Source organism: Hesperophylax consimilis, chromosome 12 (genome assembly GCF_061612785.1).
Source record: "Hesperophylax consimilis isolate HC1 chromosome 12, BYU_Hcon_1.0, whole genome shotgun sequence".
Lineage (NCBI taxonomy): Eukaryota > Metazoa > Arthropoda > Insecta > Trichoptera > Limnephilidae > Hesperophylax > Hesperophylax consimilis.
In genome coordinates, this window is record NC_142847.1 from 8,808,563 (window position 1) to 8,825,667 (window position 17,105).

The 17,105-nt window shown below is 33.6% G+C and overlaps 1 protein-coding gene across 2 annotated transcripts in view; it reads left to right on the forward strand.

The window, feature by feature from the left end:
- ckn (CRK like proto-oncogene, adaptor protein) overlaps positions 1–13,800 on the forward strand; it is a 159,644-nt gene extending 145,844 nt beyond the window's left edge. The window contains exons 6-11 of one of the 2 annotated variants that reach the window (XM_089638105.1): positions 1,888–2,100; positions 2,216–2,437; positions 5,353–5,580; positions 6,139–6,717; positions 7,071–7,337; positions 10,195–13,800. In XM_089638105.1, the coding sequence (XP_089494231.1) occupies positions 1,888–2,100; positions 2,216–2,437; positions 5,353–5,580; positions 6,139–6,717; positions 7,071–7,337; positions 10,195–10,560 (1,875 nt within the window). In that variant the 3' untranslated portion in view covers positions 10,561–13,800. The remainder of the gene's footprint in view (positions 1–1,887; positions 2,101–2,215; positions 2,438–5,352; positions 5,581–6,138; positions 6,718–7,070; positions 7,338–10,194) is intronic. The other variant, XM_089638106.1, reaches the window with a different exon arrangement.
- The last annotated feature ends 3,305 nt before the right edge of the window (positions 13,801–17,105 follow it).

Genomic DNA, 17,105 nt, shown 5'->3' on the forward strand with positions numbered 1-17,105 from the left:
TTTTTTCTCTGTGGACATTTTAAGCTGTATAAATTACAACTGGGAATTCTTGGAAGATGCACTCAAGTCGATGGGGAAATTAGCATTCCATTGGGTTGTTTGTTTGCCTTCAGAGGGTTCCGAAACAATAATGATGAATCATTTAGTCAAGGGGGTACTTATTTACTTTTGATATTTTCATTTAATAAAAGAACTGTTGAATGAGAATTTATGTGAGATTTCTTTAAAATTAAGATTTTTCAACACACATCCATACATTACAAAAATATATTTTTATACTTTGAACTCTTCTGGCCTCTGCGGTATTTTGACAGAAGATTGGAGTATTTCCTCTTTGCAATAAAATCCAAATAAACGGAATATTTCTAAATGTATCTGAAAACTGAAAGCTGGTTTTGAAAGGTGATAAAATACGCTTTCATATTTTATTATCTCTGTAAATAAAAATATAAATGTTTGTTTGTTCAAAATCTTGACGCATGTGTTTTTATATACCTTTATTATATAGATGTCTTCTGTGACAAGTAAAAACACACTTTTTTTAAAAACAACACTATCTGTTGGATAAACATGTTTTTTTTTAAATAGCGCCTGTTCTGTTGAACGTAAAAGCAACAGCCTCTATTGTTTCTCTATCTGCACAGACAGACTGAGCCACAGCAACGCTAGTTGACTAGTTGCTAGTTTGACGGCCGGCATAGTCCAGTGGTAACGCATTGGACTGCCATTCCGAAGGTCGCGGGTTCGAACCCGGCGTGCGCAAATAAATTTTATTTGATTAATTTGTGTTATTTCACAATTAATTAATTAAAATAATATATAGTATATTTGCGGCACGTTCCAGAGTGGAAGATACTACCAGTATCGCCCTGGTGTAAGACCACCATTCAGAATTGAAACGTTGCTCCAAATGGCTTTAGCCGTGTTTAGTGACTAGATCTGAATAGCCAGGTACTTCCCCACCTTCCTCTTTCCCTTCCCCACTTACCTTCAGCCTCACAACATCCCCCAATTGGGGATGCCATAGTCTCACTGGCTCCAGACCGGAGCAGTTGGGACTCTTGTGAGGTATTCACTATAAAAAATTAAAAAATAAAAGTTAGAAATAAACATATAGTATTTGAAATTTTTAAATTTTTGAATGCAAACATAAAAAAGTTTTGAAAATTGCTCACCATACGTTTTTCTAACTAAAATTACTGGTGACAAAAAATAAATAAAAACACTTACATATTTTATTAGACAAATGTATTACAAACGTTATTGTCATTTTTCACAAATTCACAATGATTAATTCTTTTTTTAAATTGTGTTCGGAACCGTTGTTTTCATAAAGGCGCACATTTTAATTCTTCTGTGGTTAACTTCTACAATTGAATATAAAGCGTGATGTTTTTTCTTTCTAACGCTTTCTAGATTATATTTCTCACTATGACAGTAAGGGAGATACAACGCTTTCTATGAAACTATTTTAGTTATTCCCAAAAGTGAAAAAATTATCCTGAAGGGTTAAATAATTGTAAAAGGGATTAACAGAAGTTTAGATAATTAAAATGCAGTAAGCCATAAAAAATACAAAGTAACTATGTAATAAACAACCATTTTTTAAATCTTCTCTTAAGAAATAATATTGTTAAAACAAAGTCCCCACATATCCTATAAAGCACATAGTTTTACATATCTGCATGTTGAAGCAGCAATACTCTTGAAATGTGAGTTCTCTCATTGTGAGATTTGTGCAGGTTTTTCTGTCAGAACTTTTTAGAAAAGAGGATGAAGATGAGTATGTAATAACTGTCATGAAGCTGGATTTTTACACCAGTCGGGTAGCAGCTATTAGTTATTATATAAAAGACTATTGCATTTCTAATAAATAATTTTTTCCAGGACCACGATATAATCCACGCCTGGCTGCTGGAGTTGCAGTTTGAAGAATACGCTCCGCTGTTTGCCGCCGCCGGCTACGACCTACGCACCGTAACCCGCATGACACCTGAGGACCTCACCGCTATCGGCATCAAGAAGCCCAACCACCGCAAGCAGATCAAGACAGAAATCGCAAAGCTGACAGTGCCGGAGAATCTGCCCGACTATATTCCCGTATGTCAATCAGATAATAGTAAAAGAACTTCTCTGTAATAAGCTTGCAGGACAAAGGGGTGTTGACCACCTGATTTCTGACTATTTTTTTTTTACATAATTTTCATACTTTCAGGGTTCGTTAGACGAATGGCTGCGACTGCTCCGCCTTGAGGAATATGGTCCTGCGCTGAAGTCGCAGGGTTACTGCAGCGTGCAGGACGCCACCCAGCTGGCTTGGGAGGACCTGGAGGACGCAGGTATCATCCGACTCGGCCACCAGAAGAAGTTCCTGCTGGCCATCAAGCGTGTCAAAGACATCCGCGCCGGCAAGCGTACGCACGCCACCCACACTCACGTACGTGCAACTTCCTTATTATCTGTGGTGTGTGTTTGATTGTTGTGCAACGTGTACTTACCCCGTGATTAGAAAAAAAATTGTTAAATTCAATCATTCTAATTCAAGAATCCTTCCAGTGTGTTACTCACAAACTTGTAAACCGTTTTTTCAACTTGCAAACAGTATTATAAAATTTTAGCAGTTTTGCTAACTTGTATACAGGGTTGCAATCTTGTGAATATTTGTTAGCAGGCTTGCAATCTTGTGAACAGTTTGGCAAGCTTGTTAGCAGGCGTGCAATCTTGTGAACAGTTTTGCAAACTTGTTAACAAGCTTGCAATCTTGCGAACAGTTTTATTGAATCTTATTTTAAATTTCAGTTCTTACAACATGTTTTAAATTACTGGGTTTGTGTCATATTGCACCTACAATTATTGCAAAGAAGTGTTTTTTAACACCAAATCAGTTCAGCAAATATTTATCTCTCGTTTATTTTTTAGCTTCTTTTACTTTTGTGCACAATTTAATACATCCAATTTAAATTTATTTGCTCACACTAATTTATAATTTGCCTTTTCTGATCACCTTTTATATTTTCGTTTCACTGACAAACACGCTTTGTTTTTTTAGTAAATTTTTGTTTGTGATTAAATAATTTCTGAATTGATTTGTTGCAAAATATAACCAGGATGTTTTGTATTATGTATTTCTGTTGGCTTTGATTTAAACATAATCTACTAACAACGGGCAGTTGAATTGCCTTAATTATTAATAATTATAACCTCCATCTTTAGTTACTTTCCTCTGGGCGTTTGATGGCTTCACCCTGCATTATAATGCTTCCCGTAAAATTAAACCCACCTTGTATTATTTATTGTGGTAAATGATATTTAAAATATATTATTTCCCATGGTTAGGGGAGTATTTACATTATGATTATAACAAACTGCTAATGTTTTTTGGGGTTTTGAAAATCTTACGAAGATTTACATTGAATATTGTAATCAGGGTTATAGTATGATGTTATACAATTCATTTATATTTCACTCAACCGTTTCAAGACATAGTTGACCTAAGCTGTAGAAATATTTATTTTAATGAATTAAATTTTAAATGACAACCAACATATTATGTTTGTTCTGGCAGAATTTAATTTAAATCATGCACAAATTTTGACTGTTTTTTAACTTATTTACTGATGTGTGCAAATATCTGTGTTTGCATTAATTTCAAAGGAAAATGTACAACTGTCAAAAGAAAATTCGCAATCATAATCCACATTCCTCTCTCTCAATCCATTTGAAATTGCTTACGATTAAAAACTCTAGTTCTGAAACGGTTAACTGATTCAAAGCTGTTAAATTTGTTATTTCTTATTTTCGCTCTACAACATGTTTTTTAACCACCTAAAAATATTGTTAGTTATTAGGGAAATTATATTCAATAGCTTAGCTGTGTCCAATGTTCTTATGCCGCTGTTCATTCTAAACTCATCTTCACAGTCTCACTGCACTGTCCAAGACGAATCGTTAGTGTTGCTACCTTAGAATGTTCTCGCCTAGACGCATCTCTGAGCTTCTTTCATCATTCATTGAACCGCAACGCTTTGCAACGGCTTTTGATGGATCTAGTTTTTAATTTTTCAGTCCTTTTTACAATCACGCCTACACCACGTAGAATTCTTTATGAATTTTCAATTGCAAATTAATTCTGATTTAAGATTTCATGAGTCGTATTTATTTAGCATTTCATTCCTCTTCAATTTTTAAATACATCTATTTGAATTTTGATTTTGTTTTCGTGTATGAATGAATGCAAATCTTGGAAGTGTAAATTAACCCACTTCCCGACATCCGATTGAGTTGAAACTCGGCTCAATGACAATGCATTATATCAACTTTTGGTGGCAATAATGCATACAGTATTGTGGCGAGTCTCGCAACGAGTAGTCGTTTCACGAGACGGACACTGCAAAATTAAACTGCCTACATACGCATTTCTCTGAAATTGGATGACTTTACAGCAGTTATAATATACATAATAAATGTCAGGCCTACCCAATTGGGATTTGGCTCAGTTGTTAGCGTGGTTGACTCCAGTCTCTGGAAAGAAAGATTCAACCTCTGTCAAACCAAAAAAAGATGTATTTTTAAATACATATATTAATTGAAAAATATGATTTTTTTAAATAAAAATATTAATAAAAATAGATGTATTTTTGTAAAAATACTTTGTTTTTTTACGGGTTGATTTTTTCAATATAAAAAGTGTGTGTTCGACGATCTATTTCACTCTATGATTGCAACAATATATAAAGCGCCCCTGAGCTGATAACACACAAAAGCGGCGCTATAAAAATTGTCCAATTTTTATTATTTATTATTATTATTGATATCTTCAAAATTTTTTTAATTAAATTATGATTCAAAAGAATTTTCTCTGGTTTATTATACAATGTTGTAATGGACCTTATACTCTCCAATACTTAAGTTTTCTACCATATTCAATCCTACTTCAGCTATTAAATTAAAAAATATTGAATTACATACTACCCCGTTGTATAAATCAATTGGTAAAAATCGTAAGAATTGTGGACTGTAACGTCCGTTGTTCTAGCAAAACAAAAGTCTGTAAGCATCGTTTGCATGTGTATGTTTTGTTTCTTTTTCCATCACAACTTCACAACTACTTCACAAACACCGCGTGATTGGCGAATTCCTCCATCGGTACTCGAAACCGGATGCTAAATTGTGTGCAATGCACTACGCAAACCCCATCAAACACATCTCAACAACATGGACAACCTTTCTCGGAAACCGTTATGGATAATTAACCTAACCCCAAAAATGATATATCAACAAAATGGACGAAATTTTTCGGACACTGATTGTTGTGGATGACGAATGTCGGAACTTAATCATTGCGCAATGAAGGATATGCTTTTAACACCGTCACCGATGAGCGGAGGGGACTTGACTCCTGCGTCGTATGTGCACGCATCCATGCACTCGTACCAACACCCATGGGAAGTGCAGCAATCGCGTAGTATGCACGCCACATACCACCACCAGCACCAGCAACAGATGCAAATGTACCAGAAAAAGCACCCTGGGATTCCATTCAACACAACCGGCAGTGGTACAGATCTAGTACCCATTCAGGTATGGACATTGATGTTTTGTGTTGTGACTGATGTTGTACTTTTCGTGATTCTTTTGATATTGTGAGCGTTACTTTTCATGTTATAACTTAATAGCAAATCGTTGAATTTGCTTGCAAAAATCATGTCCTAATAAATAATTTATTTTCTACGTGAATCAAAATCTGTTATTTTGTAATAAGTATTATGTTATTATTATTTATTATTATTACTTTGGATTTATCTGAGTCTTACATCTTATGTAGTTATTTGGATTGATTGGTGGCAGATATACAATCAATATTGATAGTTCAAATTAATCTATTTTAATCATTAATTATGTAGACAACTTACCATGGTAGAGCTTAAAGGCATGATGATCTTTTTAACATTAAATTGTAGAAATAATATTATATTTCCCAATTACTAACAATAATGAAAACCAGCTTCCTACTAATAAAAATTACTTTGTCCTGTATTAGCCAAATGAAACAAAGTATAGTAATATTTTAAACTGATGATAAATACCGATGCGTTTTTGATGTGCTATATATTCAATAATCTCGTTTTAAACTTACAGATTAGACAACCACGTGGCAAATCCTTGGAAAGTCTCGAAGACGCCAGTGAAAGGAACACGCATCTCACATTCTCGCCGGAGAATCCTCAAACTTACTACTGCACGCATGTCAACATGAACCAACCTAACCTACAAACATGGCGTCGGTCTTACGACGATGGCGATATAACCCCAACCAATGAAGCTGCCATCTTGGGAAGTTACGAGGGCGGTGGAACTTTACCCAGACCGAGAGGTTTGGTGAAACCGCGACCTGTCGCAAAGATAAGTGCCACGACGAAAGCGGTGAGAGAGAATGTGATCTTTCAAGATGCGAATGAGAAATCTCCTAAGTATATAATGGAGGGTTTCCAGAATGTGTATCCCGTGGATAAGATGGGATATCCGATGCAGCCGCAGCAGATGGCGCAGATGAGGCAGGTGTATGCCGTGAGCCCCCACATGGGCAAGAAGATGCCGCCCGAGCCCCCCAAGAGGCAGAGCTCCAATCCCGGCATTGACCAGGTGGCCAACCAGATGGAACACATGGGGCTTTCGCAGCCCTTCCAGTATGGGAACATGGGATGCTATGGACTTTCTGTAAGTATCAAAGAATTTTTATGTGATGCCACACTAGAGTTCCAACTGCTCGGAATCAGTGGAACTATGTCATCCCCCATTTAGGGAATGTTGTGAGAAGAGCAATTTTAAATGAGCAAAACATTAAATTGGTATGCCTCATTCTAAATGCAATCATTACACATCAAGTTTTACCCTCGAGTCTTTCCTTTCAAAATAAATGCTTAATTATTATATTGCTTCTCTATAAAATAGCAAATGTTCGTCTTCAAATCTGTGTTATACAGGAATCTTTTCATTTGAATGAACTTCATTTTAAATTGTTCTAGTTTTATTCAAAGTGTAAAACTAACCGCATTTCTTAAATGTTCCAGTACACCCAACAAAACTACACCCACCAAACCACTGTGGAGATCCACGCTGAGAAGGGTGAGGGAGCCCGCGCGCGTCCCTCGCCGCTGCCCCTGCCCCTGCCTGCATACCCCAGCTCGGACAGCCTGTCTAGCGTGGCGCTGGAGGGCGCGGGGCTGGCAGCACTGGGACCCCCGCCGCCCGCACCCCCCTCTCCCAACCAGGAGCGCCGCTGGGGCACTTGCCCACTGGCCAAGCAGACCAGAAATGGCAGCGATGCTAGTTTTAAGGTACTTATTGCAGTTCATTTTATTTAATGATAAGGACTAGAACTTATTGTGATTTTCCTACCCTGAATGGTGGTAAGGTAGAAACGTGGTGGCCACTATCAGATAATAACAGGATGACCAGAAACACCCATGGTTGGATGGGTGGCAGATACTTTACCTTAACACAATGTTTGCGGGGGGTTTTTTAATCAATCTACGCCGTAAAGCGGGCAATTTTTATCATGTTCGTGCGCAAAATTCCGTTTCATGTAAATTAGCTATAACTTCTGAATTATTGATCAAATTTAAATAAAATTTTCAGTATTTTACCTTATTCGAATTTTTTTATTATGATCTGGTCACAAATTTTTATATTTTTAAAGAAACAATTACGATATATAAGTTTAAATTAAAAAAAAATTGAGAAAACTGCACTTTTGTCGTATTGTCTATTTAGTCATTTTATGCACATTCAACATAGTATATATATTTTTTTAAATACACACCACTAAACACTAATATTGTTTGAAAGTATGAAATCGTTGGAAACAATTCCCTTCATGTAAAGGTACATCATAGAATTTACACATGTACCGGGTTTCGCTAAGTATTTTGTGTACCGCGCACACACGACATCGCTTTCGCAGATTCTTATTTTTACCAGGGCCTTCAATCTTTTCCAATATATGTTTTCGCATATCCATCGATAGTCTTCCTGGGGGATCAGATTTTGAAGATTTTTTTCGGATACCAGATGTTGATGGTGTTGGTTCCGGGTCTTGACTATTATCTGACGAAATCTGATCAGCCACCCAGTGCTCTGCGATTTCCTTAAAAAAATGTTTATATTTTATTTTCCTTTCTTTTATGGAGTTGTACACAACAAATGAGTTGAATAATGCACAATTTATTATATACATCGCTAGCCTTTTTGTCCATTTGGTGGTTTTTCGTAAAATAGAATAATACGAAAGATATTGGTCTGCTAGGTCAATGCCTTTCATATATTTATTGTAATCGATTATTATTACCGTAGTCCATTTTATAGGGTATTTTTTATAAAAAAATATCCCTTTATTACGTAACAAATAAATTTTCGAGCACAGCACACAAATACTTTGTACGAAATTTTTAAAGCGGAATGTAGACAGAAAATAAAATAGAGAACGTCTTGAACGAAACAATATCGCTTTAACACTGAAGAAATATAAAGATTTAAAAAAAAACGAAACATTTATCTTACAGTTATTTTATTTCAAGTGCATGTTTTATGACCACAGTCGGCCGGCCACCCGACCCAATTCCACGAATTGCCAGGTACCTAGTACACATGTCACGAGAGCTGACGCATAATTTTTACTTCACAGAGTAACCAACATCATACTTTACTCGTAATATATTGTTACTCTAAGTGTACCTACAACCAGAGATGTGCTTTATTTCAAAAAATGCAAAAGGCAAAATGGGTATTTTCCATTTTGCATTTTAAATGCTTTTCTAAAAACCATTTTGCATTTTGCATTTTAAATGCTTTTCTCAATGCATTTTCATTTTAAATGCTTTTTGCAACATTCTTCCTACTATCTCTACTCATCTTTTTTTCATAAGCCCCAAATATCAGTCGGTCCTCAACCTCACTATGAGAGATAATTTCCATTTGTCAAGTTGCTCCCTGGTAGGAGCCCTGGCAATTGAGTGAAACCATTACAAAAAATACTGATTCAAATACTGAACATGGGGCCATGACGCTGTTATATTAAATGTTAGATACAGTTTCTATGTTTTTACGTTGGCAACATTAGTCCCGCGCAAATTATTTGTGGTTTCATAATCTGTAGTCGTGGTGTTTTTGGATTTACCATAATGTATAATGTTTGTTCTACATTGATGTCCATTATTAAATGACAAAATTGTTTAAAAATTCTATAATTATTTTAATTGTTTGACCTGAGAAACCATTTTGCATTTTCAATGCATTTTGAAAATAGGTATTTTGCATTTTGCATTTGAAATGCTTTTCTAAAAACCATTTTGCATTTTGCATTTTCAAATGGAAAAGTTTTGACCCATTTCCATTTTGCATTTCAAATGGTTTTGGGTACCCATTTTGCACATCTCTGCCTACAACGCATTTTGGCGTCTCCCGCGCTTTACCAATAGTGTACAAATACGAAAAACGCTTTTAAGCGTCTCTCGCTCTCTACCAACAGTACGCAAAAGACTCCCGCAAACAATGTGTTCATAATACTTGATTTAAATTTTCCCTTGTAAATAAATCATTTGAGACTTTCATGACCAACACCATAAATAAACAGCTGAAACCAATAAATTATTTTTAAACTTAGGAATTATATAATCACAACCTCCAAGATTCTCCAGATTCTAAAACCCAAGAAGTCTGAAATAAACATTGGCACCAAATTTGTCAACTAACTATTTATAATGTTCAAATTTTTAATCGTTTATACCGTTGATGAAGAAACAATACAGCCTAAGCAACATACAGTCAAAAATCACTTTTTTTTAAATTCGATAGAGAAGCGAATTCTGCCTGTGTATACCTAGCTCATAATACTATCACTAGATATTGCGCACAGTAGGAGATAAGCAATTCCCGACAACCGAAATTGGTTATATTTTACCGGTACCACCGATCTCCAATACTCCTGCCACAAAATAGTTTTGTTGTGCTACGGACACTACTCTGTTTTTTTGTCTCACCTGTACAATTACATTTTTGGCATTTGTGCCGTATTGTTTATTTGTCGATGATATACTGTATGTAATGTGTTGAATTGCGTTACCCTCCTCACTTCCTGGGATATTACTATAAATATGTACTTACTAATCACATTCCTTTCTTCATTTATATTTACAGTCAAGTTCGAGCACCGAATCTGACAGCCTTCCATTCGCCAACGAGAATGCCGGCACGATCAAACAGAACCGCGGTCAGACCAACAGCCGACCGCACACAGCTGACTACGGCCGCAGCAACACCCCCCTCAGCTCGCTGCCCCCACGTCACCCTTCCACCCCCACCCACTCTGGCAACACAGACAGCGAAGAAAACACCTCCAGGAGTGGAGCTTCTACGCCCAAACCTACCGCGCACGCTCCTTTATCATTATCTGCCGAACCTGGGGACGTCTTAAACGATATTGGCAACATGCTCGCCAACTTAACAGATGAACTAGACGCCATGCTGGAAGAAGAAAAACGACAAGGACTCGTAGATAACTGAGTGATGTTAATATCTCAGACGTTTGAATTGCGACGAGTCTTTAACTAGACAATTGTGCTATTTTGCAAGTGCAACAAGTTTTTTAGGTTATAATGAAATGTATGCTATCATACGAATAGTGCAGATTGCTTATTATATTGCGTAGTTAAAAATCTGCATTATAACCTAGAAGCTTGATAAAATACATTGGATTGAATTAAATCAAATAATAATGACAATTTGTAATTATAAATTGTTTATTTCGGCAACAACTACAATTATTAATCTGTTGAGTTGGTAGTTGTTAAATTGTTACATTATTACAGAGCATCACAATGATGCTGTTAACTGGTTCGTTGCCACTAAATTTTAAACGAACTAAAGCCGAACAGTTCTGATCGGCGGCAGCGAACGAGTTAATGGAACTAATCCAACGAACTTTAGATATCTTTTGTACTTTTCCACGGCTTATATTTTTATTGACAGGCTACACTTACAATATGAATAATTTTATAAAATTAGTGGAAACTGCAAAGAAAATACGCTGATTTAAATAAATGTATCTCGCGGATTACAAAACTATGTAATTTACATAATTTATTATGTTTTAGTAGATAGTGCCTAAACAAACTTCATATTTCTACAAAATGAGTGTGAAATCATTGTGAACATCAAATAAACTTTTGATTATTTTTAATGAATTTTAAGGATTCAATTTGTCGATTTATCTGATTATTATTAAGCGGGTGTTTAATTTTTAAATTTTTTTAATGAATATTTTTTATTATAATTAATTTTAATTATTCCTTTTTATATTATCAATATCCTTCAAATCATATTTCTTAATAATGTATGATCTCGAAACATTGTAATAAGAAATTTGTTGCCAAAGTACTAAACAAAAATTAAAGTTTCTTGTAAAAAATTTTAAAATTATTTGTTTATGAATTAGAACAACTTTATAACTTTCCTCCATATTATTGTTTTAATCCATAAAAAAAGTCATGTTTTAATGGAATTCCACCATTGAATATTAAAGGTTTCAAAATTAGAGATAATAATTATATTTTAATATGTATGTGTTTGGGAAAGAATTAAAAAAATAAAAATTGCATTCATTGTGGAAAATTGTAATATTTTTTGTTTTTAGTGTTTATAATTTTTTTATGACGTGAAAATAATGTATCAAAATATTTTTACAATCTTTTATGTAACTAATTGTTTACTTAAATAGGTTATCAACGTGTAAATAATAATTCTTGTAATGATTTTTTAAGATTGATTTAATATATTTTTCATGATAACAATAATTTTCAAATTTCTACTACTTACAATTTGACATATTATATTTTTTATTGTAACCTATGAATTTTTGTGTAGTCCTCAAAAATGATGTACATATTGTTTTTTTATGGTAGTCATTCCTAATATTGTTCCAAACTTACTTTATTGATCTTATGAATCGAATTGCAAAGCTGGATTCACTGCATTGAATTGAACTACAAAGCTGGATTCACTGTATTGAATAGAGCTACAAAGTACATTCAGTATATTGAATTGAGTTGTAAAGCTGGATTCACTGTTTTGAATTAACTTACGAAGCGAGATTCAGTGTATTGAATTGAGTTACAAAACTGGATTCTATGTAGTGAATTGAGTTACAAAAGCTGGATTCACTGTATTGAATAGAGCTACAAAGCTGAATTGAGTTTTGAAACTGGATTTTATTGAACTGAGTTACACCGCTGGATTCATTGTATTGAATTGAGTTACAAAGCTGGGTTTATTATATGGATCTGGTATTTAAATCTTTCTACGACATTATAAATATAATTATATTATCCTTTTTAGTAATGTTCTAAGCTGCCCATTGTACATTGAATGCAAAGTGTATAAAGCAACTTGTCGCTTGTTTTCCAAAGCACAGAGTGATCTTAATTGGCCATGTTGATTTTAACATTATACATATAAATTATATTATATTTACTAATTTATATTTCTAAGTTTTGTATTTTAAACAAATTAGACATCTGAGGATACAGATTTATGGCAAGATTTTGACATCTGTGTTACGATGAGCCAGTGTTAGAGAATGCACTAGATTGCCTCATAAGCTATCAAATTTTAACTGGCCGCACTGATCTTTTGGACACTTAATTAAATAATGAATAAAATATTTCTTCATTGTTTGTTTTAGTGACAAGTTTATGAGGTTATATAACTTTTGGTGCTGTTATGTCCAATTTCGTGTGTTCTTTATCTTTTATCTTATTTGTAATTTGGCCATTTATAATTATGTACAGCAAACATGTGATTTGGTGGTCTCTTTTATTGTTGCCTGTAAAAGAAGTGTTTGTTGACTTTTGTATCTTTTTATAACTAGACGAGGTGATTTGTTCACCGAGTTGTGTGTTGAGGAGGCGCCACCTCTGGACATGCGAGCGTAACAGTCCTAGCTTAGTCATGCACATTGATTTAGTCGGTGTAAAGAAAGAATAATGTACTATACATATATTATAGACATAGATAATTATTGTTATATATTTATGTGAGAACAGACGCAGGTAACGCAATAGATTTTGTACAGTAATTAGAATTAAAATGAATTAACAAACCTTAGTATACGGTCGTAAAATAAAATGAGAAACGCGAATAGATGGGATTAGTTTTTGCATAAATAATACATAGTTGACAAATAACTGACCAACATGATTTTATCTAAAATCGAATTCATACATTTTTTATTAGAGAAAAACAAGGCTACAAAACTAAGAAATTCAAATTCTTATACTTAATTATATTTGTTGACGACTTTTGTACGCGCTAAAATTTATCGTCGAATTAACTTTTTTTTCGGATACGTTTTGAAAAAACAATGTTAAAAATGCGTGCAAAGGCATTTTTTTTTTTATATTCTCTGAATATGAAACGAAATGACTTAATTTTAATTAATTTGATTTTTAAATTCTTATCCAGTCAATTTAATTTAATTATATTTTAACATTTAATTTCATATTAAACGTTTAAGCACGTCACAAACATTCACAACTGGCCAAAGTGACTAAATCAAGTCAAAATGAATGCAGCGTGGTTTTGTTTTGATGCATATTCTAATACTATACAATGTATGCTTTTTAAATGATATATTTATATATTATTATTATTACAATACACTACTTTGGCATTATGACTTATTTGCTGTAATGTATCATTTGAATAATTATGTTTACATTTCATTGAAATATATGAACACTTTATAGAATCGAATGTGTGTTTTTTATTCTAACCTTTGTCGTCCTTTCTTTATCTATCATTGATCCATACATTTTTCATCCTTGAACCTCCTGAACAGGTAACGTCCAGGGCTACGGCATTGTTCTTTTGGTATTTTTATAATATACAGGGTGTCCTAGAGTAAAGTGCGCTAACTTCGGGAGGTGAATCTACATGATGGTAGAAGTAAAAAAGATAAAATAATTTTTTTCTAAAGAAAAATATTTATTTGACCATACAAAAAAATGCTATTTTTTTACCTAAAAACTACCTTAAAACATTTTAATTTTGATAAAAGTTACTTATCTCTTCTACTTCTAAAATCATTTAGAATCACTCCCCGAAGTTAGTGCACTTTACCCCTGGACACCCTGTATATATATTTTTTTATAACTAATTAACCATCACGCCTTTCTCCGCAGGGGTAGGCAGAGAGGACGGACCGCCAAACAACTCGGTCTTGTCACATACTCCTTGCCTCATTCACATTCATACATCATCTCATACATACTCTTCTATTATTTTGACTCTTGACAAGGCCCGACTCAAGTATCTGGTTCACTTGGTCGTGCCATGTCTTCCTCGGGCGTCCCTGACTTCTTTTTTTATTATTTTTTAAATTATAAAGCAAAGGTATATTACAATCCAACTCTTGGTGTGCTGATTCTAAAGTTTTGTCGTCCGCCAGCTCATTGTATTTTTGAAATAACTTGTTTTTTGCAAAATAATGTTTTTGTAAATTATACTGTCTTACCAGTGTGTTATAATCGACCATTAGTAGTTTCCCTAGAAACTAAAGAAATGTTTAATTTAAATGTTCAGAGAAAATCATTTTTTGATTGTGATTTTCGGAAATGGCAGCAGTTAATAGAGAAGTATTATCAGGTCCAACTGGGAGCTAGTCTATTTACTAATGCTTAAAAAAAATAAAAGCACACTATAATTGCTTGAAAATTAAATTACACAGATTCCCAATTTAAATACTAATAGGTTTATTAGAAATATTGGAGAGTAAATAAATATCTGAAAATCATCAGCAATCAATTTGTCTACATATTGGTTTTGGAAGTTAAATTATTTATTTAATTCAATTTGTACAATTTTCTTATAACATTACAGATTGGGTTCTAAGTTGTTATAATTGTACCGTTTAAACAATGTATATGCATTGCCAAAACCTTGTTAGCACTGTAGTACGTAAAAAACATATCGATCTTTTGATAAACTGTATTTAGGTAATACGTGACTCTCCCCATGGGTGAGTTCGTGAACAAATTCGTTCGGCTCGCTATACCGCAAAGGTTATGGCAACTTTCTCGAAAGTGATACTCTGGTACAAAGAAATCTATTTGAGCACAAATCTCATTTCCGTTTAGTAAAAGATAAAAATATTTACTCAGAGCCATACCTCTACGTGTCTCTAACGAATGATAATTGGTCATGCCCAAGATATAAATAGATGGGTACAGCTAGGGGTAATATACGCAGAAATGTAAAAATAATCTAATATAATACATATATTCTCCAATGTTCTAGGTCTTACGATATAGATATATGAAGAATGTGTTAAAGCTTGCCTAATTTCAAAAGAACCATTTATAGGAAATATCACCACAAGAAAGATTTACAAGCCTAGAAAATAAATTTAATCTATGGTTAAATTCTGTATTAGAAATGTTTACATAACCCCTTGGTCAATTTTGGAAGATATTCTACATAGCAACCAACAACCGTAGAGAGTTTTTGGAAGATATATCTCCCAGCCTGACTAATAAAAGTTATGCTATCTCATTTTGTATTTTGGTGAGAAACATAATTTAAAAATTTTAAAAAGAGAGAAAAAATATACCGTAAACCATCCTGGAAAATTTTAAATAATTCAATAGTTTGCAAATTTTTCAATAAATGTTTTTAAAATAAACGAAAAAAGTGTCAATAACTTTTATAATATCTTCTAATTAAATATGCTTTTTTAGTTTCGTGTCAAGTAATAATTGTGTTGTTACATGATAAAAACCATCAGTAAGCGTCTATAAAAACTACTTCTTTATATTTGTTTACATTCTACATTTTAATATGTTTTATAATGCCATCTGTTGGACAAACATGCTTTTTTGAAAAACAGCGCTGTCTGTTTGACGTAAAAGCAACACGCGCTATTGTTTCTCTATCTGCACAGACAGACTGAGCCACAGCAACTAGTTAAAAAATAAAAATAATTTGTAAAACAGTTTGGATTACTTGGATGAACTTAAATAAAATATTGAAAAGATAACACCAAATTTCCAGAAGTGTATTTTTATTTTCATGAGAAGAAAATGTTGCAATATAATTGAAGTCGATGACTGAAATATTATTCCTATAAAAACTAAAATTACAATCTTAATTACTGCAAATGAAGTAATTCATTCATGAACTTCTGCTTTTTTTTCTGCTTCATGCTTTTTTTTTTTTAATGTCAATAATAAATTAATTTTATGTAATAGATCATTGAAGAAGTAAATAATACTAACAAATCTAAATGAAACATGCAACAGAACAAGACACAGATAAAATAATAAAAGATGTTGCAACGGTCACAACTAGGAATCGAACTCAGGATCTCTTGTCTTAGGGACAGGGTCTTAATCACTTGACCATTAGGACCTAGTTATTAACTAACTAACCATCACGCCGTTTCTCCGAAAGGGTACGCAGAGAGGACGGACTGCCAACCTGACTCTAGACATCGCCCGACTCAAGAATCTAAGTCACATGATCGTGCCATGTCTTCCTCAAGAGTCCCCGACTTCTTCTACTATTCACATTTGCGTCATATATTCTCCTTACACTCCTTTCTTCGTTCATTCGCTCTACATGCCCAAACCATCTAAGCGTCCCTTTCTTAATCTTACTCATTATGCTTACATCATGGTTTTACCGCACATACAGCTCAGGAATCTCATTTCTACAGCATTCAGTCTACTCTCATCCTTCCTCTGCCAATTCAATGCCTCACTGCCATACATCAGGGTAGGTACCAGAACTCCAGTACCAGAGATTTCTTTTTATTTTGACAAAGTCAATTTAGTTTGTGCTTGGTACTTGGTACCGAGACATTTTTTATTTTAAAATTTACCAGTTTTTAATGATTAAAGAACTGTACCAATGTGTAAAATTCATTTTAATATTTATTAATAATATATAATAAAACTTATATACGTATTTGTTGATCTGTATGAAAATATGTATGTAAGTCATGATATTTTTCATTGGAGTATGTTATTGTCAGACTCAATGAATCTGAAAATTGT